Source organism: Chiloscyllium punctatum, chromosome 16 (genome assembly GCF_047496795.1).
Source record: "Chiloscyllium punctatum isolate Juve2018m chromosome 16, sChiPun1.3, whole genome shotgun sequence".
Lineage (NCBI taxonomy): Eukaryota > Metazoa > Chordata > Chondrichthyes > Orectolobiformes > Hemiscylliidae > Chiloscyllium > Chiloscyllium punctatum.
The window spans coordinates 27775223-27801001 of record NC_092754.1 but is presented as its reverse complement, the minus strand read 5'-3'; the positions used below and the strand labels follow the sequence as shown (position 1 = coordinate 27801001).

The 25779-nt window shown below is 41.0% G+C and overlaps 1 protein-coding gene across 8 annotated transcripts in view; it reads right to left on the bottom strand.

Annotated features, from left to right (window-relative positions):
* The window catches only part of atp13a2 (ATPase cation transporting 13A2), a 131346-nt gene that overhangs the window by 9661 nt on the left and 95906 nt on the right, over nt 1-25779 (bottom strand). For 6 of the 8 annotated variants that reach the window (XM_072586592.1, XM_072586598.1, XM_072586599.1 and 3 more), the window contains exons 14-26: nt 24024-24070; nt 21146-21334; nt 20831-21034; nt 19716-19820; nt 19278-19437; nt 15721-15841; nt 12562-12686; nt 9626-9801; nt 8356-8460; nt 7591-7670; nt 3731-3883; nt 3327-3423; nt 2361-2584 (exon numbers count right to left, since the gene is read on the bottom strand). In XM_072586592.1, coding sequence (XP_072442693.1) covers nt 2361-2584; nt 3327-3423; nt 3731-3883; nt 7591-7670; nt 8356-8460; nt 9626-9801; nt 12562-12686; nt 15721-15841; nt 19278-19437; nt 19716-19820; nt 20831-21034; nt 21146-21334; nt 24024-24070 — 1786 coding nt within the window. The remainder of the gene's footprint in view (nt 1-2360; nt 2585-3326; nt 3424-3730; nt 3884-7590; nt 7671-8355; nt 8461-9625; nt 9802-12561; nt 12687-15720; nt 15842-19277; nt 19438-19715; nt 19821-20830; nt 21035-21145; nt 21335-24023; nt 24071-25779) is intronic. The other 2 variants (XM_072586594.1, XM_072586593.1) reach the window with 2 other exon arrangements.

Below are 25779 nucleotides of genomic sequence, written 5' to 3'. Positions count from 1 at the left end.
GTGCACCCTCTTCAGTGTAATCGCATCACTCCTATAATGTGGATTCCAGTACTGTATACTATACTCAAGCTGTGGCCTAATCAATGTTTTGTACAATTTTAGCATATCCTTCCTACACAATAGGCTCTGCTAATAAAGGCACATATACCAAATGCTTTCTTAGCCACTTCATCTATCTGCCCTCCTACCTTATGGGACTGGTGGATATGCAAATCAAGCTTCCTCTGAGCTTTCAGGATCCTACCATTCATGAATTTCTTTACCTTGTTAGTTTTGCTCAAGTCCATCACCTCACACTATAGACTGAATTCCATTTGTCTCTGACCAGCCCATCTCTATCCTGTAATCTAAGGCTATTCACCTCAATATTCGCCACCCCACCATTTTTTTTTGTCTGTACCTGCTACACTGACCTTCCTACATTCATCTAAATCATTCATATATAAAAAGGGACCCAACATTAATCCCTGTAGACATAGGCTTCCAGTCACAAAAAGTTAGAGTTGATCTGCATTTAATGTGTTTCTTTAAATCACCTTAGAACAGAATTAGAACTTTTTAAATTAATATAATAGCCACAATTGAAACCAAATGATTGAAGAAACTGAATCCCTCTCAAAGGAAGAAAAGCTTAAAAACAATTATCAGTGGTTTTTGCTGCATGCTCATCTTGTAGGTCTGGCATAACTACATTAACCTTCCTTCATTCATCTTAAATCATTCATATATAAAAAGGGACCCAACATTAATCCTTGTGGCCACAGGCTTCCAATCACAAAAACCCCCTTGACCACCAACTTCTGGTTCCTACTTCTCAGCCAATCCCTGGATCCAACGAGCCAAATTCTCTTAGATCCACGGGCTCCCTAATATTGGTCCCGCATACAGGACCGTCACTGAAATCCAAGACGACATCACCTGCATTTTCCGCATCAAAATTCTCCTCACTTCATCAAAAACGTCAATCACGTTGGTCAGACATAACATCCCTTAACAAAATCAAGTTGACTGTTCTTGATTAATCTCTTCCTATCCAAGTGCAGATTAATTTGACCCTCAGCCTGGCTTCCAATAGTCCACTATGGCTCAGTTTAGACTGATTAACCTGCAGTTTCCTGGTTATCCCTTCCTCCCTTATTGAATAATGACTACGTGGCTGTCCTTCAGTTCTCTAGCATCTCTCACGAGGCCAAAGAGGAACTGAAAATTACTGCCAGTGCACCTGCTAATTCTTCTCTTGCCTCACTCAACTGACAGTGATATTTTATCCAGCCCTGGAGATTTATCTACTTTTAAGCTTGCTAGACAACTCAGAACATGCTCCGCATGTTGATTTCTTCAAATATATCACCATCCTCTTCCCCGATTTCAATACTCTCATCATCCTGCTCACTCGTGAACACCAACATAATTTATGTATTTCACACCCTACTTTTTCTGCTCCTCACACTATCACTCCTCACACTATTGGGTCCTTAAATGGGCCCAACTTTCCCTAATTATTCTTTTACCCCTAATGTACTTGTAAAACAACTTAGGAAATCATAAGGGCATGAAAGGATAATGGCAGGTAAAGGAAAATCCTAATTTACTTTTTAAATTCCCCTTGCACATTCTACATTCCTTTAATGCTGTTTTGAGACCTCAGTACCTTCCGTAAGCCTCCCTTTTTCTTTTCACTCAATCCTGTATGTCCCTAGATATCTGAGGTTTGCTGGATTTATTTGTTCCACCCTTCATATTTATTGGAACAAACTGGCTTTGTACTCTCTCTCTCTTTTTTCAATGTGTCCCACTTCTCTGATGCAGATTTGCCTAAATGTAACAGTAAGTGCTGGAGAAACTTAGCAAGTCTGGCAGCATATGTAGAGAGGAAAAAGAGAGTTAACTTTTCCAAATCCAGCATGTTGAGGATCTTGCACCGCTATTTATCCCATAGCGCACAAACTTACAGACTGAAACAATGAGGTTTCTCCCAATGTTGTTGACCTTGCTAAAATAAATCAGTGGCACCAGCTACCCTCCGGTATCTCCAGCCAAATGGAAATCTAAGTGAAATAGTCATATCTGGAAAAGTCACAGGACAACCTGTCCTTGCCCTACTTGAAAATTCATACACACCAACAGGAGAAAGCAAATACCCAGAAGTGAAAATTTCAGATAATTTCCCCCCCACCAACCTCCTCATTAACCCTGGGATGCCACTGGATCTGTCATTTAAGTGAGTCCCAAACAGAGAAACACAAAACTTCGGAATATTCTTTATGGCTTACTATTTCACTGTGTCAGTTTAGTACATTTTAAACTCAACACCTTCAAGAGAATAGCTATAGATTGGGAATTAAAAGTGACAGACTTACCAGCTCTGAGTAGTAGTGACTGTGTAGGTGAGGACCTGAATCAGTATGACCAATAAGGTCTGTAAGAGCAGGCTGCCAAGGATTGAAACATTGATCAGACTTCCCACAGGCCTTTGTGCCACAAGCTCTTTCGCAGGCCCTGTTCGACCCATAAGGACAGCCACAGTTGTAGTGATAACCAGGTCAAAGTACAGGTACTGCCAATCACCCAAGTTAGAGTTGATCTGCATTTAAATTTTTTCTTTAAATTACTTTTGAATAGAATTAGAACTTTTTTAAAAAAGTATAATAGTCACAATTGAAACCCCCCCCCCAAATGATTGAGGAGACTGAACCCCTCTATAAAGAAAGAAAATCTTAAAAACTATGATCAGTATGATTGGTCTTTGCTGCATGCTCATCTTGTAGGTCAGGAGTTGCCACATTGACTGTATGTGGTCAGATGTGGTAAAGGTCAGAGCAGAAAATGATCAGATCTGGGAGAATAGTCAACTAGGCAAGGCACTGGGAGACACACCTGACAAACATGGAAGAGAATGAACCAATGTCTTCAGAAACAGACAGGTAAAGCAATTCAGAGGGAACTGTTCCTTGTTTTTAACCTATCTTCTATGGAGTCTCTCCACATCAAATAATTCCTACTAGACTAAACAACGAGTTGTCTGTAGTTTCAAGTTTTTGCTGTTCCATAACTATGTGTAGGTATAAAGAAGTTGTCTGATTTCCTGTTCCCTGGTGCAATGTGTGCACCATCTTCTCACAGTGAAATAGCCATGAGCAGGTGGGCAGTCTTGAGAATAAATCCCATTCCCTCCAACGTACAAGGCCCAGTACTGATCAACCACCTGTACCACCTAGTTTCCTTCTAATTCTCACTGTGGCCAATCTGTTCACAAGGAAATAAGCTAAGCAAACCACTCAGTGTACAGTATACATAAATCCACTATACAGCATTTGTATACTTACTGTGTATAATATTAACACAGAAACAAACTGGATCATGCTGTACATGGCCATGTATTTGAAAACTCCAAAAGATGTGACAAGAGAGGCTCGTCCTTCCCTGAAAAGGATGAAGAAAAAAAACTTGTTTTACACTGGAACTGGGAGAAGGGCGTCGTACTTTGAATAGGCAGATATAAAATGATTCAATGTGTGAAGATACAGACAGCTAAGGTCCCAAGAACAGACAGTAACAGTTATTGTGCAGTGACTCCAGTAGTGACACAAGTAGTATGCTAACAGTAGTTAGCAGCACTAGTTAGTGCCCTGGCCTATGTTTTGGTCACACATACTCTTTCAAAATTGGTGATAATTGCAAGCAGAGTGGTACCTCACAAAAAATTCCATTAAACTATCAAGAAACTCACCGAATGACCATTGGGACACACTCAATGTTGTCTATTTTTGAAGTGAACGGGGATGCCACTGAAGCCTCAGCTTCTGAGAGCGAGATTCCTGCATCTGCAGCTTTCAAAGCCCCACAATCATTGGCTCCATCTCCACACATTCCTACACTGTATCTGGAGAAACAGAATTAACATAAAATCAGGAATTTACGATGTTACAAAGAAATACACATAACTGTTTAAGAATCAAACCACAAAGTACAAGATGACATATCTAGAATTTTATAACCAGCCACTTGAACTTCAATCTCCATGAAACCACCTTACAATGTTAACAATCAGTGCTAACATACATCATAGATTCTACTATGGGCCACTACAGTTATACAACACAAAATGAAGCAGTCAAGGAACCAGTTTGAAAATCCTACTGCAATAGTCATTCTCCCCAGAACATTTATTTCAAGATGAGAATACTTATTCATCCCACAGCTGCAAACTGTTTCAGAACGGAAAGTTCACAGGATGATCTTCTGGCATGAACAAAGAATACAGCACAGGAACAGGCCCTTCAGTCCTCCAAGCCTGCATCGACACAGTTTGCTTTTCCATACTAAAACTGTTTTCACTTACAGAATCTATATCCCTCTATTCCCTTCCTATTCGTGTCGTTGTCCAAGTGTTTCTTGAATGCTGCTTCCACCATCTCCTCTGGCAGTGGGTTCCAGGCACTAACCACCTTTAGGGTAAAAAAAACTTGCCTCACACATCTCAAACTCCGCCTCCACACCCCCACACCATTCATCCCATTCACAATCTAATAAACTTCTATTAGATCACTCCTCAACCTCCTGCGTTCCAGTGAAAACAAACCCAGTCTAGCCAACCTTTTCTCACAGCTAAAATCCCCCATACCAGGGAACATTGTGGTAAAGCTTTTCTGTACTGTCTCCAAAGCATCCACATCCTTCTAGCAGTGTGGTGACCAGAACTGTAAAACTGCAGGATGTCTTGTTTATCCTTATACGGCCCTTTCCAAATAAAGTTAGAGACGCTTACGGCATCATTACCATCTTATCTACCTGCACTATCACCTTCAGTGATCTATGGATTTGCACACCCAGATCCCTCTGCATATCAACACTCCCAAGGTTTCTACCATTCACTGTATAATTTCCACCTGTACTTGACCTTCCAAAATGCATCACCTCACATTTGTCTGGATTAACTACATCTAACATTTTTCAGCCTATGCCTCCAACTAGTCTGTATTTCGCTGTATCCTCTAACAATCCTCCTCACTATCTGCAACTCCACCAATCTTTGTATCATCCACAAACTTACTAAATTAGACTAGCTACATTTTCCTCCAAATCATCTATGTACATCACAGCATTGATCCCCATGGATCACCTCAAGTCACAGATCTCCTTTGTGAAAAGCATCCTTCTACTGCTACCCTCTGTCTCCTGTGTATCTAGAATTTTATAACCAGCCACTTGAACTTCAATCTCCATGAAACCACCTTACAATGTTAACAATCAGTGCTATTCATCTTGCCAACTCACTCTGACACCATGTGACTTCACCTTTTCTATCAGTCTACCATGAGGGACTTTGTCAAAGGCTTTACTCAAGTCCATATAGATAACATCAACCACTTTTCCCTTGTCAATCATAGTTGTCACCTCCTCAAAAATCTCAATCAAGTTAGTGAGGCACGACCTTCCCCACATAAACCACGCGGTTTATCACTAGTAAGTCCATTTGCTTCTAAATGCAAATAGATCTTGTCCCTGAGAATCTTTTCCAATAATTTCCTTACCACCAACATGAGATTCACAGGCCTCCGGGACCTCACCTGTGACCAAAGAGGATACAAAGATGTCTGCCAATGCTCCAGCAACTTGCACTCTTGTCACAAAGCTAGTCCCTTTTTTCTCTAGAAGCTGTTCCTTGGCTCAAGAAGACTCTGCCCTTGATTTTTTTTCAGAGGGGCAGTAAACCAGGCTGGACTCCAATCAGTCTGGTTTGGTACAGAAATGATAAGGATTTTGAGTGGCCTTTTGTTTATATGTAAACAGATGAGACTTCAAGCCAAAGTGGTCATGCCTTAGAAGTGACCTGTATAAAGAGAGGGGGGTGGTCAGCTCTCTAGCTGATCTGAGCTGAGCAGTTTTAGTTCAGTCTGAACTCAGAAGTTCAACAGGGAGCTTTGTGGAAATACTCTTTTCTGCCTTCAACTTCACCTGTAAGCATGTGTTCCATTTATACTGGTTTTTAAATGGAGTTTGCTTATTGGGTCTTGTGTGTATTCAGAACAGCATAATTAAGTCTAGCTGAATAGGGGTTCTTTATTATTATGTTCTTTGTGCTTCATTGTGTAATTTGGTGAATAAATTTTCTGTCTGTTCTAAAATCTAGTAGTCAACCTAGCTATCTTACTCTGGGTAATTTTTACCATACACTTAACAAAACAAATTGCAAAGTTAGGTCTAGGGCTGCCTGCTTAAGAATATTTTGAGTGGTTTGGCCTAATCCATAACACTCTTGCCTCCCTCAGTATTCTGGGATAGATTCCATCAGGAGCAGGGACTTATCCAACTCAACACTTTTTAAGATGACCAAGATTATAGCATCCCTGGTCATCCAAGATTCATGTGACTTGCCATACCTATCCTTCATTCTCACAAGAGTGTGCTGCTTCTGAACTCTTAACTACTGGTTGAAATACTCCCACATGTCTGATGTGGATTTACCCTCAAACAGCCACCTCCAATCAAAATTCTCCAGCTCCTGCCGAATATTGCTGTCGCCTTCCTCCAATTTAACACCTTCACCAGAGGATTGCTGTTATCCCTATCCAGGAGTACAGGTAGTTCTTCTATAACACCTTAGGTGCTTTCCAGTGAAACTTTGCTCAATAGAAAATCTCTTAATAGAATTCATGGGGTCTATGGGAAAAGTGGGGTTAGGGGAAGACCAGCAAACAAAATCATTCACGATTGTTCAAAAATCACCCAAAAGCCGAACACAAAGTATAGCACGGCTTGAAAGAAGGTTTAAATCATATTTATTAAGGAAACAAAAGTAAATTTAACACATTACATTTAAAAAAATATTGTTAATACAAGGACAGAGGATCATCATCACTAGCCTCAGGTGCAGTTGTGGTTGCTGTGGTTCATAATTTACAGTACTTTTTTGTTTAAAAACCTCTTCTGCTTAATTTAGATTCAAATCACAGCATTTGAAAATTGGGAGTGACTTAATTTACATCAATAACTAGCCATTACTTTTTGGTGACTTTGAATGACTCATCAATAACTGAGCTCACAGAATAGCAACACTCATGGCTCCATCCCTGATTTGCGCTGTGGCAAGTATGTACACAACTGGAGTCAATCTCAGGTAAGAAGAGGCAAAATTAGCTACAGCCCCTGGCTCTTTTCCTTACTAGAAAGTGAATTTGTATGAAGATGACATTGTTTGCATAATAACTGTTAAAAATAGCTGGCACACAAACACAGGAGATATTTAGTAGGATGCCTGTGGAACTGCACCCCAGGACATCATAACATTTAGAAAGGAGGGATAAAATGTGCTACAAAGGTATTTTTCCAGGTCCCTGCATTATCTTTAGTAAAAAGATCAGGTAGGTGTCCTGGTTCTTGGAATTTACCATTAATCCTTTAATCAGCTACTAATAGGTAGGAAGACAGTGCACTTGGCATGACCCTCAACTTTAAAACATCTCAAACCACAGCAGTTCAGAATATTAAGTACAGAATATACACATTACAGTACGCACTCACCGCAAGCACTGCAGTAACCAACACATCTCTTCTACATTTATTATAACCATTCAATTGTTAACTTACTCCAACTTCTGTAAACTCTCCACTAGCTGTGTCTTCTGATTAGGGGCCATTCGAGCATAAACAGTCCCTCGAATGAGGATCTGAGACAAGCATTACGAAACAAAACAGACAAAGTTCCAACATTAATCCATTATTAAATAGACGTTTGGCTTATATTCCAGCTTGTGCTCTAAATACTGGTTTTAAACAGACTGAGCCTTATTATTAAATATATTGCATTGGATTCAACACAGAACTGTTACTAGTTCCCATTAGATGTATATTCCTCAGCTTTGCACAGACTATAATAATGGAAGGTACTTTGCCTAAACTGACAAGTGTCAGAAATATTGCACGTTCCCATTTAAACAGCATTGTCCCCCATTTAAACCAGTAGTATTTTATTTTAAATAACATGACTGCGCCTTGATCAATTTTATTTGTTAAGAACATTTACAAAAACACAATGTATGCACACATGCACGGAAAAGAGCAAGCAGGCTAGAGAGAGGCCACAGATTCAATACTGAGGCAGCCTGGTTTTCTAAAGTTAACACTAAGATTCAGAAACTGAAATCCTGGAGTCAGAATTTAATTTAAACTCATTACCACCAAGATCTGTGCCAACCCTTCCCAATAATAGTGTTCTCCTCAGTATTACAAGACTCAGAGCATTTCCCGTTACCATTATTACAACTTAACCTTAGAGCCAGAATAATAAATAACATGCAATTCTCCTCCTGATTTGCAGTAAATAGATAGTGAAAATCAGGCTCAAATTCTAACCTTTTGTAGCAGATTTGGAAAATAGTCATAAACTACTGCAAAAGACTTTCCATTTAGTGCAAAATGATAGCAATACTGCTCCAAAGAGTGGTTCCCAGGCTGTTCCTGTTAGAACAAAACAAAGATTACTGAAAAAACCCACCAGTATAGGGAAAGTCAGACCAGAACAGAGGCCATGTACAAATGGAAAGCCAACCTCCACGTGCCCAGTCAAATTTCAGTATGTTCTTAAATATATGAAGGCATTAGCAACAATAAGGCCAAAAGACAGCAAATGCTGAAAATCTGAAGTGTAACATGAAAATGCTGAAAATATTCAACCGGTCTGGTAGAATGTGTGGAGAGAAACAGATTTCAACATTTCAAATTGGTGACCTGTAGGCAGACCAGCGGCACCACTTCTAATATCTCTGCTCTCACCATAATACTGCCTTTAAGTTGTCAATATACTGTACTGAATGTTCTTCCTGCACCAAGAGTCAACACTGGGATTTCTACTTTTTTAATCAGGACCTCAAAAAAATGTGGTAAACCTCATTTTCCATACGAAGTCATTCAGAGAAGATTCTCCAGGCTGAAGGCACTGTCTTATGACATAGTTGAGCATGTTAGGCTTTACCTTTTGAAGTTTAAAAGTATGACAAATGATCTTATTAAAACATAAAAGATTTCAGAGAGCTCAGCAGAAAGGTGCTGGGTACATGTTTCCTTTTGTGGGGAAATCTAGATCCAGGGGCAAGTTTCAAGTGAGTGATGTTCCATATGACAGAGGTGAGGAAGGTATATTTTCTTCTCAGAAGTTCATTGGTCTTTGGAATTCTTCTCTGTGAAAGCATTGGTAAGTGAGTTTTTAAATATTTTCAGGCCTATGTTTCGCATGATTTTTGAATTGCTAGGGAGTGAACAGCTAAGACAGTGGAATTTAATGCCATAATCAGATCAACCAGTATCTTGCTGAATGGTGGAGCAGGCTCAAAATGGCCAAATGACCTATTCCTGCTTTAATTTCTTATGATTCATAGTTGACTATCATTTTTATCCACATAACACTCTTAAAGCTAATGCCATTTTATCAATCTAACGGGTCTCCTCTCAAGTTTTTCAGCTTGTTTGTTCTTAAATACATATGAAAGGACTGACTCATTTCAACAAGTAATCCTTTAGACAACGTTCACAGTGACCTCTCAATAGCACTGCCATTATCGATCTATAACACTGTTAATAATTTGCACAATTTTATAACCCAGAGGAGTGTTTCCTGAAGTTCTACCTGAATACCTACATCCCCTCCATTCTGCTGGCCTGGTGCTGGTTCTGACAGCAGGAATTTCACACAAGCAGGTTTATCACGAATGGGCGGGGAGGCATTGGCAAAAATGACTCTATCGTTCAAACCCACCATCCCACAATTCCTGGCAACATTGAGAGCTGTTAACATGTTGTCTCCTGGAAGAAAAAAAAGATTCAACAAAATTACTGATAGCAAGGACCCCAGGGTAAACAATTAGATCCAGAGCACTCAAACGGTTAAAATATTGGTCCTATAAAGGCAAGATGTTGATCCTTCCTAGTTAGCCAAAGCCGATGAATACCCAGATCTGAAATGATGCATAATAGGGTGAAGAAGTTGGATGATGTTTTTCTTCAACAAATTGAGCTTAGGGATGTGTAAAGAATATACTTTTTGTTGTAAATTTGAGTTTTAACTTGGCAGAAATAAAACTGGGATTTTGGAAGGAAAAACTGCCAAGTCTAATGTCAGTTATGCAAAGGCAAAAATTGCACAACGTGATTCTGAAAGATTCTGTGGTTATTTTTAAAGCTATTTTGCTTTGTCACAATCTGTGCTATTTTTGCCCATGTTGGAATTGAAGGGTGGGTGAGAGTTGATGGTCAGAACCCCTTACCCCTCCCCCACTGAGTTGAAATGTCTAAAACTAGGCAGCATGCATTTAAGGTGGGTGGCTGAGAGTGTGAGTGAGAAAGTTCAAAAGGAGATGTGAGGGACAATTGTTTTTCAGTGTGGTAGGAGTGTGGAATATGCTGCCAGGGGTGGTGGTGGAGGCATACAGTTGGAGCATTTAGGATTTCTAGACAAGCATATGAATATGCAACGATTGGAGGGATATGGACCAAGAACAGCCAGAAGAGATTTGTTTAATTTGGCATCATGTTAGGCCAAATGGCCCATTCCTATGTTGTATAGTTCTTTGTTCTATGTGGAGAGTCCCTCTGTGCCACAGAGGAAATGGTGAACTAACACTTCCATGAACCTATAGGTTTCACAAACCAAAATAATACTGCCCATATTGAAATAGCTCCCACCTCATCCAACAGCAGTGTTGTGTCTGTTATGTAGGTAAATGTGGCATTAAATCATTCTATAACATCAACATTACCATTAGAGGCAAGATAAATGTCCAGCCAATCAATTTCAGTGACTTTGGAAGGGTATTTAATAACTGGGACTACCTACATTATAAACAACATAGCTCCAACCACGAGACTGTCACCGAAGCAAATTTATTTACTGTCATGTGTATTTTTTTTTACAAAATACAGCAAAGTAGTGCTGTATAGTATCACCACTAGCCATCTTAAAGCATAGAAAAATAAACCAAAACATAGAATATAGTGGCAGAAAAATAAGAAAAAGTGTTCAACTTTACAGTCTTTCTGTTAAGTGCTCAGCCATGGGCCTGGTGACCAGGCATGAGTCCTTGCTGTTGCCACTGGATTGAAGTTGTCACTTTTCAACACCATCTTGCTTCCATCAACACCCTCACCACTACGAGCCCTTGCTGGATGTCGCCAATGCAGACATCATCGCCACTGCCAGGTACTGCACCAGCCTAAACTCAACTCTACCACAATGAGTCTCTTCAGGCCCATCTCATCGATGCAGCTGCTGCTTATGCGGTCAGGTTTCATACTGGGCCCAAACCTGCCTCCGCCTCCATGAAGCCGTGCTGGACACAGATGTCATTGCAAACCCAAACTCACTTCTGCTGCAGCAACCATGAGACGGCTTATTGATGGAGGCGCCACCAGGAACTCAAACGTGCATAACTGAGCTTTTCAATGAAACAACTCACATCCTCAAACCAAACCTGAAAAGGTGAGCAGCAAGAGCCAATCACACCAGAGTTTGTGAAACTGGGACCAGTTGAGGAAAAGGCCAGTTGGTTGCAGTGTTGAAAAAAAAAATGTGTAACAGAAGACTCTTGCTTCTATGTACTGACTCCAGCAGGGGCTGGTAATATCACTGAGTCATGACGTAATTTAAGGTTTCATTTTTAAAAAATCGGAAATTCAAAGCCAGTCCCAATAATAGTGACCATGAAACTACCATCAATTATTGTAAAAACTCATCTCAATCACTCATGTCCTTTAGAGAAGGTAATCTTACAGCCTTACTTGGTTTAGCCTATATGTGACTCCAGCTAAGTATTGGACTTTTAAACACATTAGGGCGATTAGAAATAGATAACCAATGTCGGCATTTGCCAGAGACTCCCACGCTCCGTGAGATTAAAAAGTAAGTTGCAGAGTTGAGGATTCCCTTGCATAAAACAGTACTTGATAACTGTAACCTGGAAGTTGATTCAAAGCTAGGATTTGAAGTTTACTCTTACAAGACAGGAGGTTTCCAAGTTCATGATTTAGTCTGGATTCATTTGGATGCTCTCTTCCAGTAGCAATAGTTTAAAAAAAATCAGAGTTAACGGCTTTTCTGGGGCGTTTATCAGGGCAGGAGGGATGCATTAACAAAAACTCTATCATTCTGATCATTTTCCAAGGGCTTTTGCAGAGATGGTGATGTCAACTGAGTACAAGTGATGGTCTCTACGATGAAATACCTGAATTACACCATTCAGACCGTTAGACACACAACTGCTACCCGGGTGAGATACCAAAGAGCTGTTGCCACTTGTGGAACAGTAATCCAATAAGAAATCAACATCTCTGGATATGGTAGAAAATCAAGAGGATGTGCAGCAAAAGACTGAAAATCATAGAGGTAAAATAGAAACAAAATGCAGATCCTGATGACTGCACAGGGAAGTATTAACAACAGGAACCAATAGAGGGCAGTCTATGATCAATCATTATAAATATCAGCAAAAGGTTTCCTTCCCTGTGGCCTGAAATGTTTGTGCAACTTCTTTATAGCAATATCATCCCACATGACCCCAAGTCCCCTACCTGTCACCATTACAGTACGAAAATTAGCTCGATTCAAGCATTCAATGATAGGTTTTGTTTCTGGCTTCAAGATATTTCGCATTATGAGGAATCCTAGGAATGTCATTTCACTGTCCACAAAATTCCTGGTAAAGAAAACACAATAATTATTGAAAACTGCAATTCAGCCAGACACCGCAGCTTGCTGTGCAATAGTGTGGAATCTATCGTTTTAGAGGTTACACCCAGTTTCAACTTATTGAAATGCTGAAACTGGAGAGGGCAGAGCAGTAAAGGTTTTGCATAAATGTTGTATTGTTAGAAAGTAAGAATTGCCAAGACTCATGTTACAGGACAGCAAGAGAGTAATGATTAGTTGAGGCCACATGTGTGACATGGGAGGGAAAAACAAATTTAAAATGAGAGCTCTGAGGTCCTACGAAAGAAAGAGTAGGAGACAGTGTCCTTAGTTTTCTTAGTTTTAATACAGGTGGAATGAGAGAATTAAGAGTTTGTTAAACTGAGTCTTTAATTTTAAGGAGCGACAAGGGCTGAGGAGTGGCAGACAGGAGTTTAATTTAAATGTGAGGTGCTACATTTTGGAAAGGCAAATCAGGGCATGACTTGTACACTTAATGGTAAGGTCCTGGGGAATATTGCTGAACAAAAAGAACTTGGAGTGCAGATTCATAGTTCCTTGAAAGTGGAGTCTCCGGTAGACAGGATAGTGAAGACGACTCTGGATTAATGATGCTGGAAGAGCACAGCAGTTCAGGCAGCTTCCAAGGAGCAGCAAAATCGACGTTTCACACAAAAGCCCTTCATCAGGAATAAAGGCAGAGAGCCTGAAGCGTGAGGAGATAAGCTAGAGGAGGGTGAGGGTGGGGAGAAAGTAGCATAGAGTACAATGGGTGAGTGGGGGAGGAGACGAAGGTGATAGGTCAGGGAGGAGAGGGTGGAGTGGATAGGTGGAAAAGGAGATAGGCAGGTAGGACAGGTCTGGACAAGTCATGGGGACAGTGCTGAGCTGGAAGTTTGGAACTAGGAGGAGGTGGGGGAAAGGGGAAATGAGGAAACTGTTGAAGTCCACATTGATGCCCTGGGGTTGAAGTATTCCGAGGTGGAAGATGAGGCGTTCTTCATCCAGGCGTCTGGTGGTGAGGGAGCGGCGGTGAAGGAGGCCCAGGACCTCCATATCTTCGGCAGAGTGGGAGGGGGAGTTGAAATGTTGGGCCACGGGGCGGTGTGGTTGATTGGTGCTGGTGTCCCAGAGATGTTCCCGAAAGCGCTCTGCCAGGAGGCGCCCAGTCTCCCCAATGTAGAGCAGACCGCATCGGGAGCAACGAATACAATAAATTATATTAGTGAATGTGCAGGTAAAACTTTGATGGATGTGCAAGGCTCCTTTGGGGCTTTGGGTAGAGGTGTGGGAGGTGTGGGCACAGGTTTTACAGTTCCTGCGGTGGCAGGTGAAGGTGCCAGGATGGGAGGGTGGGTGGTAGGGGGGCGTGGACCTGACCAAATAGTCACGGAGGGAATGGTCTTTGCGGAAGGCGGAAAGGGGTGGGGAGGGAAATATATCCCTGGTGGTGGGGTCTTTTTGGAGGTGGCGGAAATGTCGGTGGATGATTTGGTTTATGCGAAGATTGGTAGGGTGGAAGGTGAGCACCAGGGGCGTTCTGTCCTTGTTACGGTTGGAGAGGTGGGGTCTGAGGGCAGAGGTGCGGGATGTGGACGAGATGCGTTGGAGGGCATCTTTAACCACGTGGGAAGTGAAATTGTGGTCTCTAAAGAAGGAGGCCATCTGGTGGGTGTGTGTTCTATGGTGGAACTGGTCCTCCTGGGAGCAGATACGGCAGAGGCGGAGGAATTGGGAATACGGGATGGCATTTTATCGAGAGGTAGGGTGGGAAGAGGTCGTTTAGTGTGCTTGCCTTTATTGGTCAGCGCACTGAATCTAGGACCAAAAGAGAAAATGCTTGAAAATCTCAGCAGGTCTGGCAGCATCTGTAAGGAGAGAAAAGAGCTGACGTTTCGAGTCTAACTGACCCTTTGTCAAAGCTAAAAAAAGGGTGAAATAGGGAGGTATTTATGCTAGGCTGAGAAAAGGTGAGTCATGGTTCCAGAAGCAAAGGTAGCAATAAAGAGGTGATAATGACAGTGCATAGAGAGATTATAGGGAGATTAGGAGCTGTGAATGACCAAGGCTGAAGCCAGTGCTATGTGACAAAATATGGGGAAGGGGTGGGGGGGGGGGGAAGAATGGGTGAAGCAGAGGCAAAATGGAAAACAGGGGAGAAGGGTAGCAAGGGGGGAAAGAGGAGAGGAAAAAGGTGATGAGAGACTGGGGAAGCAAGAGAAAGAGAGACAATCAAGAAATAAGAGGTATAAAACAGTGAAAAAAAATTTAAGAGGAGTAAATAAAATAAAATTACAGAGGGTCAGTTAGACTCTAAACGTCAGCTCTTTTCTCTCCTTACAGATGCTGCCAGACATGCTGAGATTTTGCAGCATTTTCTCTTTTGGTTTCAGATTCCAGCATTTGCAGTAATTTGCTTTTATCTACTGAATCTAGAAGTTGGGAGGTCATGTTATGGCTGTACAGGACATTCATTAGGCACATTTGGTATACTGTGTGCAATTCTGGTCTCCCTGCTATTGAAAGGATGTAGTGAAACTTGAAAAGGTTCAGAAAAGATGGATGTTGCCAGGGCTGGAGGTTTGAGCTATGGGGAGAGGCTGAATAGGCTGGGGCTGTTTTTCTTGGAATGCTGGAGGCTGAGGGGGGTGTCCTTATAGAGGCTTATAAAATAATGAGGGGCATGGATAGGGTAAATAGAAAACGCCTTTTCCCTGGGGTTGGGGAGTTCAAGACCAGAGGGCATAGGTTTAAGGTGAGAAGGCAAATATTTAAAAGGGACCTAAGAGATAACTTTTTCATGCAGAGTGTGATGAGTGTATGAAATGAGCTGCCAGAGGAAGTGGTGATACCTAGTACTGTGACAACATTTAAAAAGACATCTGAATAGGGAAGGGTTCAGAGGGACATGGACCAAATGCTGGCAAATGGGACTAGATTAATTTAAGATATTTGGTCGGCATGGACAAGTTGCTGTACACCTCTATGACTCTAAGACAGGAAAGCTCAGAACAGTGATGACTCTAACAGTAGTTACGCACCTTTCTAGCTTATGTACTGCCTCAAAAGTAATGTCTTGACTTAGTATTTTGTACGCAAGCGCCAAAACTCTGTACCCATCTCTGGCGTAGTACCTTAACATTTCTGAGAAGTCAGCAGGAACTGTAAGTAAAAACAAACAAGTATATAATTAGAAATGGATGGCCTATGTTTGCACCTACGTCATATGGAATTACAGGTTGCAAATATCAGCATCTCCACAGAAGTCTGCTTCTCATTTCAAATAAAGCATAGAATCCCATGGACCAAACCCCTGCTCATTCCACTGACATTTATCACAAACCCATTTTGTTAATTTGTTTTTCCACCCAGTTGATGTTGGGCAGCTGGAACTTACTGCCTGAAGGGTGATAGGGCCAGAAGCTCTCATCACATTTAATACACTTGGATATGAACTTGAAGTGCTTTAACCTACAAAGCTACAGATCAAGAGCTGGAAGATGGGATAATATTGGATAGTTCTTTTTAGCTGGCACAGAAACAACAGGCCTGGTGTACTTTATCATAATACACCTATGTTTGCACTATTAACTACCAAACATACTATTACGATGCTCCATTGTTTCTTAAAGTTTCTCCATCACGTTACATACCAGAGCTACATACCATGTTCTTCTTGGTCCTCAGCTCTGTACCTCCCTACAATATATAGACAGGACCTTCTGTCCTGTCTATATATTTTCCTTACTTCTGCTTTCATTTCGCTTACAACTAGTGTGATAAGGTCTCCTTTGGCTTCAGCGTAAACCCTAATCAGCCTGAACTGATCACCTGCCACATCTTATCTCAAATATGTTCTCTTCCTCTTCACTTTTTGATGTGACCATTTCCCCTCGTACATGCAGGTTCCCTCTTCTGCCACTCTTGCCGGCTGCTTCTCCAGCAAATGCAGAAGATACAACATGCATTCTGCCCCATCATTGCCCAGGGCTACCAAACATTCCCTTTGAATGAGAAAACTAATTTACTTGCATTTTCTAAAATCTAATATTATTTTTTCTGCTATTTCTTACACATTTGAGACACCAAATGTGTCATTTTGCCAAACCACACTTCAATTCTCAATCCCACTTATGCTGTGGCCTATCCAACGTTGGCTGTCAACATTATTTGAATGGAGTAAGAAATACCTTTCCACTGGGCAATTTATGGTCTCTCTGCATTCAAGAATTCCAACCTCAGTGACAACTGTGTTTTGTGTTAACAGGGAGTGCACGTAATGTTAATCACAGCTTTCTAGGAACAGGTTGTTGCTTGTAGAGTCTTCTCATTGGCTCACCAAGCTGACAGTGTAGAGTTGGTATGCATTCTTGGGGTTAACTCTTTTAAACAATTAAGCTATTGAGACACTTAAGCTGGTTTCAGCTTCCCTTTCTACCTGCGTTCCACAAACTCATTCTTAACACCTCAGCTACTCACATAAACTGTCTTGTAAGAGTCTCCAATATCTCTCATTGCACAGCCATCAGCCAGGTTTTGCCTTAAGCACTTTACATTCTGCTTCTTCACTGATGTCTGTGTGTAGGTTCAAGCTTTATTTAATACTATTCCAGTCCCAGATCTAACAAAGGATTGACACAAATACCTTGGGTAGCATTTCTGTCTCTGATCCAGAAGTTCAGGATGAGATGGCCAATGAAAACGCTTTCACAACCCTGCCAAACAGTTTGGGTGGCTTCCAACGCATTTTCAACAATTCACAGTTCCCATTATCACCTATTTAGCATTTACTAATCCCATTAGCAATCCCTTTATTTCCCTTTGTTCCCCTCTCTCTGGACACCATTTCCGTCTATCCATCTCATTCCTCCAGACCGTCCCCTCCCCCACCCTTCATCAGCATAAATACCACCTTTTCAATTCAGTCAGAGGGGCACTAAACTTGAAACATTCATTTTCTTTGCTCCAAAGTGCTGCCAAGCCAGCTGACTTTCTCGAGCAACAAAAACAGAAGTTACCCGAAAAGCTCAGCAGGTCTGGCAGCATCTGTAAAGAAAATCAGAGTTAACATCTTGGGTCCGTTGACCCTTCCCAAAATTGATGGTAGCTAGATAAACGTTAATTTATATGCTGAAGATAGAGTGTGTGGAGGAAGTATGGAATAAACAATAAATGGGGATAGAGCCCAAAGAGGGACAGAATAGTTGGATAGACAAATGAGTTGATAACGATCTGGCTCAGAGGGTGAATAGCTGTTAATGAGGACTGTTCGTGACTAACAATAGGTAGTGTGTAATGTGATAACAAGGCCTGGTTTGTAGGGTAGGCAGCTAGGACGTGGGAGAAGCTCTAAAGTTATTGAATGCAATATTGAATCCAGAGGGCTGCAAGGACCCCAAGTGGAAACTGAGGTGTTGTTCTTCCAGTTTGCACTGAGCTTTGCTGAAACACTGCAGCAAGCCTGAGACAGATGTTGGTCAGGGAACAGGTGTGTTAAAGTGGCAGGCAACTGAAAGCTCAGGAACTTTTTTTGCAGGCAGGATGTAGATGTTCTGTGAAGCAGTCACCCAGACTACTCTAGCACTTTGATTTTGTTTGAGTATCAACCTGAATGTCCTTCAATGACAAGTGGTTCATGGTCAGCCATGTAATGGGGAGAAAATTGGATCCCTTACCATTAGTAATTACTATCACTCTGGACTACAACATGCATCCAGTCACAGCACTCATCTCAGAGGATCAGTTGGATGGACAGCTAGAGTGGATTAGGTTAGTGCAAACAGCAAGGGTATGACTACCATTTGAGCGAGAGCTTATTCAGAACCTGATCCCCAGCCCTGCTAGTGGTGCAGGTTGTGGGGTGAGAGTCAGACCTGTCTTCAGGCAGAGAACTCAGCGAAAAATCAGTTAATTTTGTAACACCAGAATGTCTTACCTTAGCACTAACCTGGAAACCTTAGCACTTGTTCAGAAGTGGAAGAATTCTTGCCAAAATACACTCTTAGAAGTTTGAATGGGTCCTGATTTTAAATGTCAGATCATATTAATTATTTGAAAAAATTGTGGTGTATTTATTTTAATAATCTGGCTAATTAGGAATAATAAATTCATAGCCTGTACCACGTTTAAGACTGGAAGAGTTCTTCGCTGTCTGAAAGATTAGGGCTTCCTCATTCAGTTCAATGGGATGACTTCCACCATTTTGTTCTTTACACTCACCCATTTGAGGTACTTGTACAATTTATCCAGCCAACCAAATAGCATATTTTCCCTATTCATCTTGTGAGGGTCTTTACATATACAGACCACAATGAAGTAGGTTTCTTCACTACCAAATTAGTGTGTCCCTTCTGCCACTTTCGGCTGTATTGATCATATTGTGCCTCCATCCCTAAAGCATGGAAGATCATGAAAACCAAAGTATCTAACAATTCTGGAAAAATCACTTGAACATCTAAACTTTGACTACAGCCTACGTTGTTGAATAGTAAATCAAAGCTTAAAATGCTAAACATAATAGATTCCAAACATTATTAAATTACTTCATACTCTTGGGATATACAATATTGATCCCAAGTTGAGAGTTTTAGTCACTTACCGGTTTCCTTTATACAAAGACTCGCAATCATCTCAGGTGCTCCCTTCAAATATGCTTCTATAGGCAAATTTCCTGGTTTCTTTACGATCACACTCATTCTTTGAAGCGATGAAGCAAAGGGAAAACGACGAAGAATCCCCAAACTCATCTCTTGTTTCTGCTGGAATGGAGAAAACACAAATATGCAGCAAGTTTGTAGATTGGATCTTCTTACTTTTCAGGAGTTTTGCCTTCATTCTGTCTCACTATATTCAGGAAAACCTGTTGGTTGACTACCCCACAGCACGCTGTCACTTTGAAGCAGCTAACTTACATATGAAACAAAGCTAAAACAATAGTGTCAAGTTTGTGTAGATGGAATTTAAATGTAGGGGGGTTGTGACTTGAGATTGGAACATTGCTGTCATAGCAGCTCTTAAGTTATTAAGCAATACTTACACTGCCATTAGACTGTTCTTCCAACACTGGAGGCTTTACAATGGCAACAACTTTCATTCCAAATTTTGAAACAATATCTGACTTTGTAATTTCATCTGACAGAATCTGAAAGAATAGACTTTCAATGTAAAGGGGAGTCATTTAGAGAATAACTCAATATAGAGAACACAGCTTAGGTATACTGTCAGCCAAACAACAGCGAGAAAAACTGCACCAAAATGAACAGAAGACATGAACAACTCTGGGTCCAACTCAAAGCTATGACAGTTTTCCTTGTTATATTCTTGTGCTAGTACTCCAGGAATCATGCCATAGTGGAACAGGACATGGGCTTTATCACATGTCGATATCCATTAAGTAGCATCAGGGTTTATCAATATTGTGGTTTGTGGAAAGCTGGTGATCGACTGTTTGGATGCAGTGTAACTATCAGAGTGTAACTGAATACCTTTTACCAGGTGACTTCAACTTTGCCATCCTCGAGTGACTGCACAGCACAAAGTGACCTTGGCAAAGAAGGAGTGGGGAAAGATGAAAGGACAAAATAAAGTTTGAAATGATTAACTTTATTTTGCAGTCTGCTCTTTTGTTCTGTTAGTTCAGATTAGACTAAGAGTCAGAAATAAAAAATGCCATCCTGCTTCAAATTTTTCTTTAAGCCACTGTTATAACTGCCTGACTTCGTTTTAATTAATGTAAAAAATTTCATGATGTTATTCAAATAAAACAAAAGGCAACTCACTCGGTGGTGCTACCCAATATTACCCTTCAATTACCAATTTTTAAAAAACTGATCGCTTGCTCATTCATCTTTCTGCTGCCATTTCTGAGATATCACTGGTACAAAAAAGTAGCAGCTATATTCCACATAACATTAACTATACCACAATGCATAGTTTGCTGTGTAAAGATTTCCATTTGAGAAAATGTTGTGCAATTCCAAACATAATTAGCTCAAACATTTGGGAAACTAAATTTTAACTTTAGGTTATTGTGGTTCTTGTAAGGGAAGTTGTATTTTATTAAATAAAAAAAAGGGTGTACCAACTAATTGAAAACTTCTCCTCCCATTAAAACATAGCACATTTGAAAATCTGGTCTCCCAATCAACGTACCCAACCAGTTGATTCAATCATCTTGAGGTCAAGTGGGTCACCAATTGGCTGATTGTTCAAAAGGGTGACACTATGACAGGTGGCTAGAGCATGGAGCATTGGACCGCTAAAATGCTGAATGTTATGAATAATTGGCTCAAAAGTCTTGTCCACCACAGGTACAACTCCCCAAACATCCAGGCCGCCTTCTGTAAGTGTTCCGGTCTGAGGGAGGGAAAAGTTAATTTTAAGAATGAACTGCTATAACGTTTTAAATGACGATGCATCAGTACTTTCTGAATTCCAATTAACATTGGCATAAATTATCTATGTTACCTTATCAAAGCAGATGACCTTTAGTTTGCCACAGATGTTGATGCGTGGTGGACTAATGCAGAATATCCCATATTTTTTCAATCTGTTCTGAGCATAGATTGTCCCAACAGTCATTGCAGCAGGCAGGGCAGGTGGAACAATAATAGTGATCAGATCTAGGACACGTTTCACCAATCGCCCTACTGATACCTGCAGTAAGCAGATGAAGCAGAAAACACTTTAATGAAAACCAAAAGAATGATTAAAGAAAAGTATTTAACAGCTAGTTTCTCAAATGCATTCCTGTGCTCAGACTATTGAATACTGGAGTTGGGATGTCATGCTGAGGTCACTTTTAAAGAGTAGTGAGAGTTATAAAAGGAGAAGCTGGACAGGTTAGGACTTTTTCCACTGGACACAGAAGGCGGAGGGTGGCCTTATGGAGGTTTACAAAATCATGAAGGGCACAGATAAAGCGAATACCCCATTTTCCCTGGGGTAGGGGAATTCAAAACTGGAGGGCATATTTTTAAGGTGAGAGAGGAGAAAGATTTAAAAGAGACTAAAAAGGGGCAACGTTTTCTCAGAGTGGTTCGTATGTGGAAGAGCTTCCAGAGAAAAAAAGTGTTGGATGCAGAACAGTTACAACAATTAAAAGCCATTTGGACAGGTACATGAACAGGAAAGGTTTAAAGGGAAATAAACGAAATGCAAGCAAGCGGAAATAGTTTAGTTTGGGATAATTGGTCAGCATGGACGCATTGGACCAAATGGTCTAATTCCATTTGTAATTTTTATTAATGACTTAAATGAGGGAGTCGAAGGGTGGGTCAGTAAATTTGCAGATGATACGAAGATAGGTGGAGTTGTGGACAGTGAGGAGGGCTGTTGTCGGCTGCAGAGGGACTTAGATATGATGCAGAGCTGGGCTGAGGAGTGGCAGATGGAGTTCAAGCCTGGCAAGTGTGAGGTTGTCCATTTTGGAAGAACAATTAAGAATGCGGAATACAGGGTTAATGGTAGGGTTCTTAGTCAGGTGGAGGAACAGAGGGATCTTGGGGTCTATGTACGTAGATCTTTGAAGGTTGCCACTCAGGTGGATAGAGTTTGTAAGAAGGCCTATGGAGTATTATCGTTCATTAGCAGAGGGATTGAATTCAAGAGTCGTGAAGTGATGTTGCAGCTGTACAGGACTTTGGTTAGGCCACAGTTGGAGTACTGTGTGCAGTTCTGGTCGCCTCACTTTAGGAAAGATGTGGAAGCTTTGGAGAGGGTGCAGAGAAGATTTACCAGGATGTTGCCTGGAATGGAGAGTAGGTCGTACGAGGATAGGTTGAGAGTTCTCGGCCTTTTCTCGTTGGAACGGCGAAGGATGAGGGGTGACTTGATAGAGGTTTATAAGATGATCAGAGGAATAGATAGAGTAGACAGTCAGAAACTTTTTCCCCGGGTACAACAGAGTGTTACAAGGGGACATAAATTTAAGGTGAAGGGTGGAAGGTATAGGGGAGATGTCAGGGGTGGGTTCTTTACCCAGAGAGTGGTGGGGGCATGGAATGCGCTGCCCGTGGGAGTGGTAGAGTCAGAATCATTGGCGACCTTTAAGCGGCATTTGGATAGGTACATGGATGGGTGCTTGTTCTAGGTTAGAAGTTCGGCACAACATCGTGGGCCACAGGGCCTGTTCTGTGCTGTATTGTTCTATGTTCTATGTTCCATACAATATGACACCATATGAAAGCGCACCACTTGCAATACAAATTGGAAGGCACTACATAATCACTAGAATTCCTCATTATACATTCCGTGAAGGGAAGATCCAAGCTGGCAATAAGCATTGAAAAAGAACTGACCATGCCAGTTTCCAATGCAACAACCAGTCCCCTAAAAATATAAATAGTGAATCTTTCCTGTTGGCATCAACCGAACTTTGACAATAAAAGACAACTGATTTTCTCAATGAAATCACAACCTGAACCATTCACTGCAAAAATTCACTTGGAAATGACCACTGAAGTTCAATTTTTAAACTACTCTTAAAGCATACTTGTTCAACTAATGACAGTCAGTAGTTATTATTAAAGTGCTGCAAGTCACCATGGCGATACCCTTAGAAGTAATTACCACATCTGCAAAAAAAATCTATCTACTCTGCTTTAGATGTCATCCACACCAGTGGAAATCCATCCCTGAAGCTTTCCCTAAGCATCTGTCATAGCAATCATCATTTTGAAAATTTTCACATGTAGATTACTGACACAGCCCACCATGGAAATTAAGATCCATCATTTGAGTTACTGTTTAAGAATAATTGAGATGATATTCTAGAGCCTTGTTTTCCTTTATATATAAAGGTTCTCCCAGTGCCACAGCAAATTAACAGTGGGAGGCAGCAGGTGGAAACTGAGTTTCTCAAGACAATCTGAATAATGAAGGCAGGCTGCCATACTCAGTAACTATTGCTCTAGATTGCACCTCTTCACTTTAGAATTTTGCTGAAAAGAAACTAAGGTTGGAGGATCAAACAAACTCATTTGGAAATTCCATAACAATTTGCAATCTGCTCCCCGCTTCTATGTCCTGAAAATACTTAAGTACTATAGCTCTTTATTTATTGAGGAGAGCCTGATCTCCATGTAATGAGATCCAACACAGGACAGCCAAGACAGTTCTATACATGGGGTATCATGGGTATGAAGCTCCCATTCCACACCATGGAATTTTGTGGCTAATTGTACACCATAATCTTGAAGATTTGAAGAATTGATACTTGAAGAATTGCAATGTGCACCATGCCAATTATGAGTTTGAGGAAGTGTCATTGGCTTATAAACAAATGTACAAACTCAAGGCCTGCAAACATAACTGGTAGTAATAATGAAGAACTCAGAACACTCACCTTCTGCCTCTCTAAAATCACAATGCTGTATATGTCCCCAATCAGAGCTAGAAAAAAACCCACAACTGTTAGTCTTGAATTATGCGTGATCATATAAAACCATCTCTCAAACCAAATGCTCCAATCTCTTGAGTAAGAATAGAATGGTACAGTGGTGTCCAGCTTCTTCGACATGCCTCTCCCCTCCCAACGGCATCAAGTTATGTTAGGGTCCAATTCCCCAAATACATCTCTCTATTTTGTCAAATGGACATCTTATATGGGTTAACCTAGTTAGTGCTGGAAGGCTATTTGACAGGAAATGGCATCACAACCAAACATGCTTTGGCCCTAAATCATTATTTTAAAAAAAAATTTTTATATTGAAACAGTCTGGAAGAATAGCACTTATGCACAATATCCATAACTTTAACCTATCCAAATTTGGTACATCGTTCATAAAAACAAAAACTGTCAGTTCAATTATCAGGATAAGGGTGTTATTTTTAGTAATGAAATCTATTGAATAGCAGCCTCGTACAGTCTAATTTAGTGAATACCATAGTAAAGTGGCTTTGAAATTTAGATATATATTATGAGAGATCAAATCCATCCAATCAGAAAGAATTACAAACATCATATATCCTAATAATTTGAGCATTAGTATGCAGATTATTGCTAAGCAGATGGTGCTTGATAGCACTGTTGATCACCCCTTCCATCATTTTACTGATAATTAGCCAAGTTGCATTTGTTCTGCACTGTTAATACAAGTCATACCTGGCCAATTTTCCATATTGTTGAAATAAGGGTTGAATCCCTAGCTTGATGGTAATGGTAGAATGGGGATATGCTGGGCCATGAAGTTGCACAATATCAGAGTACAGTTTTGTTGCTAATTGCCTAAGTCTCATGGATGTCCAGTCCTGAGCAGTTAGATCTGTTCAAAGTCTATTCCATTTAGCACTGTGATAATGCCACAAAACACAATAGAGGTATCCCTCTATGTGAAGATATAACAACTTTATCTCCACGCAGTGATCACTCCTACAGATATAGTCATGGGCAGATGCATCTGCAGCAGGCACACTGGCAGGAATGAGGTCAAGTAAGGATTCCCCTCTTGTTGGTTCCCTCATCATCTGCTGAAGACCAAAGCATGCAGTTATGTCCTTCAGGATTCAACCATCTTGATTAGTCGTGATGCTGCCATGCCACTCTTGATGATCACTGAAGTTCTAGATCCAGAGTACATTCTGCAGCCTTGCTACCCTCAGTGCTTTCTCCACATGGTCTTCAACAAAAGTATTGATTCATCAGCTGAGGGACAGGGGTACATGGTGATCAGCAGGAGGTCTCCTTGTCCATGTTTGACCTGAAGCCATGAGACCCTACTGATAATGTTAAGGATGCCCAGACAATCTCTCCCAACTACACACCTTTGTGCCACCACTTCTGCTGGGGCTGTTTTTGCAGTGGGACAGAGCATACCCATGAGCAGTGATGTTGTTTTCTGGGAAATTACCCTCAATGCCTCTCACCATCCTGACTTGGAAATAGATTGCCGTTCATTCTGTGTTGCTGGGTCAAAATCCTGGACTATCCTCCCTAGCAGGACTATGGTTCCATATACAGGACATGGACTGCAACAGCTCATGGCAGCTACCCACCACCACATTATCAAGGGCAACCACAGATGGACAATGAATTCTAGCTCCATCAGCAATGCCCACATCCCATGAATTCTTAAAAATAAATTAAGAACCAATCACACTGC